This window comes from Eucyclogobius newberryi, unplaced genomic scaffold (genome assembly GCF_026437365.1).
Source record: "Eucyclogobius newberryi isolate DKJ021-1_F unplaced genomic scaffold, fEucNew1.0.hap1 SCAF_2, whole genome shotgun sequence".
Classification (NCBI taxonomy): Eukaryota; Metazoa; Chordata; class Actinopteri; order Gobiiformes; family Gobiidae; genus Eucyclogobius; species Eucyclogobius newberryi.
The window spans coordinates 22,690,992-22,694,248 of record NW_027315834.1 but is presented as its reverse complement, the minus strand read 5'-3'; the positions used below and the strand labels follow the sequence as shown (position 1 = coordinate 22,694,248).

Here is a 3,257-nt window from a genome sequence, read left to right as displayed (position 1 = left end):
TGTTGAAAAAGTAGCCTATGACAGAAAATTGAAGCTAAATGAAGAACTGATAGAGACTTTACTCTGAGAAAATGTGTGACTAAAATATACAGAATGAATAGGTTAACACTGGTTGCTTGTTTTCTAATCTACTGTGATCTGTGTAGTTATGTTTGTCGGTCAATACACACTGACAGAAGCTTTTGAGTTATGTTTTTTTTTTATTTTGACAGTGGGGACGATATCAGAGCCGATTATGACCCGAGCGTGGGGGCAGGACGCACACGTGACACTGCTCTGTGATTGGTCGTTGATGTGTCAAATGCGAGTGTAACAACCAATTGTAAAGTGCGATTTATCATCGCTTTGACTAAACACAAAAGAGCTCGTGAGTGATTTGGAAGTGAAATGCGTGTGTTATTCAGAGGATTCAGCTGGAAACCCATGTTTTATGAAGAAAGTTAAGCAGATTACCTCTTCATTGTCATCACCGGGAATGACTTTTGACAGCAGTCACAGGGAGTGTTGGCTCCAACGTTGGCATAAAGACGTTTTCTTTTGGTCCCTGCTCCGGTCTTTTCTTTTTGTGACATGCTTGGTAAGTCTATTATTTCTCACTAAGTTCTTTTCAAAACTTGAAAGAACCCCTGTATACAATATAACGGGGCGCATGTGAGGAGTTATGTCCGTGCAGTTGAAGTCGTGTCCTGCAGAAGTAGGACAGATTATAATCACTATCAACATCCTGTGCCAGATAATAAGAGGATAATGTAAACCCAGCCTGTCCAATGTCAACATGGTGGATTTTTGGCAGATTAAATTCAATTTACTTTTATCGTCTTTTCATGGCATCCAACAGATGGGTTATTAACATGAAACATGAATTTTACTTTAGCTGACTGGAAAATATTGTGTTATATCTACTTATTTATTTATTCATTTTACCTTGTAAAATATAAAGAACAAATTCCTGTTGGCTTATGACAATGTTGACGTGCTCTATTCCTGTTTTCTCTTTGTGAAGGTCCTTGTTCTGATGGTCAGTCTCTATCCCGGCCTGTGGTCCATTGGGGTGCGACTTCACTCAATCTTCACAGGAAACTACCTACCAGGCCACCACTCTATCCTTTTTATTTACAGCCCAACAGAGCAGACAGCCAGGGATATTGGCAGGTGGGCTTTTGAAAATAATTGTTGTTTTTATGCTCAAATTGGTCCAAATGTACCTGCTGTTACACATTTACTAACTTGGTCCGTTTTGGTTCAGTTGTTATCCTTATTTGTCTTATGTAAATGACTCATCACTAATGAATACATGTTTAGGCCTGAGTGAGTCCTGAATTTGGCTTACTTCAGCAGGCAAACATATCACAGGACTAAAACGTGATGTTGCTGTAAATTGTAAAACTTGTAAGGACAATGAGTCTCCACTCTCACCTTCGTGGTTGGCGTTTTAGCTGCATGTAAATGAGCTCTATCTATTTACTGTGTCAAGACACGGCCAGGGCAGAGTCACCGCTCTGAGGTTGCCAGATATGCAAATGTTCTAACCAGGAGCTTGTGCGCAAGGAGAGGGGCGTCCCAGATAATACATTTCATACCATTTTTATCACTGTGGAAAGCAAAGTTTGCACTGTCTTTCTGCATTATCAGCAAGGCCCATTCAATAATGTTCATTTAATATTTCTTCTGCTTCTGCTCACTTTTGTCTTTTCTCCAGAGCCATCATAGAGAAGAGGCTGGCTGCCAGTATTAACATTCTCACAAGGACATCTACAATGTAATTATAGCTCTGCAGAGAACACAATGCACACTTCAGTCAATCGGACATCAAGCGCTGGCCGTACAGAAAATGTTCTTGACGAGCTTTGATGGATAGAGGATACAAACATATGTTACGTCTTCAGGTTACCAAGGCAACAGCAACAGCAAATGGGTTTTCTCTGATTGCTTTGCTAATTTATTCTCATGATCAGAAAATAAAAGGTCGTTTTGACCTGTGTGTTAGCATGGATTAACTTCTCGTGTTAATGCATAATCGGGAAGGGAACAAAACTAATAGGCCATGACGAGAAGTTGAGCTGAATAGAAACTACTCGCTACCTGCTGTCGTACCCCACTATGGTATAACCGACTGCAATAGAGACTAACATTGTTCGTGTTTTACAGCAAAAAATAATCTCTTATTCCTACAGAAGCTTGATTTATAACCTCTTGTGTCTGCTTTTATCTCCAGGTACGTATGATGGGTGAGATTCATGATTCCAGTGAAATACTTTTGGTAAGTTATCTAGAAAAAATAACACTTGTTTAGCCGGCAGACCGCTGATATATACTGATATATACTGATATGTCATTATTGTTACAGCTTGTAAAAACAAGAACTTCCAGGATTCAAGATATCTTAGAATATGTGAGGTAATCATAATGTTTTATTTAGCATTCTGTAGTTTGTATTGAAAAGAATTATGCTTGATGCTTTGTGACAACATTATTTATCCAGACAGTACATATAAAATTAATAACTAAAGATTATTAAGCACAAACTTTTATGAAAACAGGGCTACCAGTAATGATAAAATAATAACTATAAGCATAAGAAATAACATTTTGGTAGTTTTTAATCCATTACAGTAGACGTTGTTCAAGTCAAGGTCAGCATACTGTGCCCAGAGACCACTTACATTCAAGATTTAGTTTTAAGTCTTCATGTAGTGGTGGGTTTAATTTAAAGACCTCAATTAGAGGGCTAAAATCGTGTGCACTGGGTGTGTCTCTGTGGGTTTGCACAGTCAGAGGAATAGCAGCTCAGAATGAATCATGTCCAATTCATTATAAACAATAGCTATATAATAGCTATAAAGCAGTGAAAGAATAATGGGCTGTGTGGTTATCTTCAAGGTCTGTCCACCCATACGCAGCCCCACAAGTCCTCAGTATCCCCGTGGAGGATGGCAGCCCAGAATACCTGAACTGGATGGATGAAGTGATTCCGCAAAACTGATTTATTATTAACTCACAGTTGAGTGTAAGAAGGATATAAACTGCACAAGTTGCAGCTGATAAGCAAACATTAACAGAGTAGTTTGAAGTGAACTGAAATGTTTTTTGCAAAGCTGCTTGAAGAAAATATCTAATAATAATATATAATATATTGTATTGTTTTCTGAAGGTTTTGTCCAGTTTTGTTTGATGGCCTTTTTAAGCTTTTGTGGTGAACTAAATTCAATTGAACATCCATCCATCCATCCATCCATTTTCTACCGCTTGTTCCCTTT

At 38.3% G+C, this 3,257-nt stretch overlaps 1 protein-coding gene across 1 annotated transcript; it reads left to right on the top strand.

Moving 5' to 3' along the window:
• Positions 1 to 364: 364 nt before the first annotated feature.
• LOC140367331 (protein CutA homolog) lies at positions 365 to 3,015 on the top strand. The gene is made up of 4 exons (XM_072453756.1): positions 365 to 577; positions 1,004 to 1,152; positions 1,700 to 1,759; positions 2,881 to 3,015. The coding sequence occupies exons 1-4, from the start codon at positions 431 to 433 to the stop codon at positions 2,981 to 2,983; spliced, it is 459 nt and encodes a 152-aa protein (XP_072309857.1). The 5' UTR covers positions 365 to 430; the 3' UTR covers positions 2,984 to 3,015.
• The last annotated feature ends 242 nt before the right edge of the window (positions 3,016 to 3,257 follow it).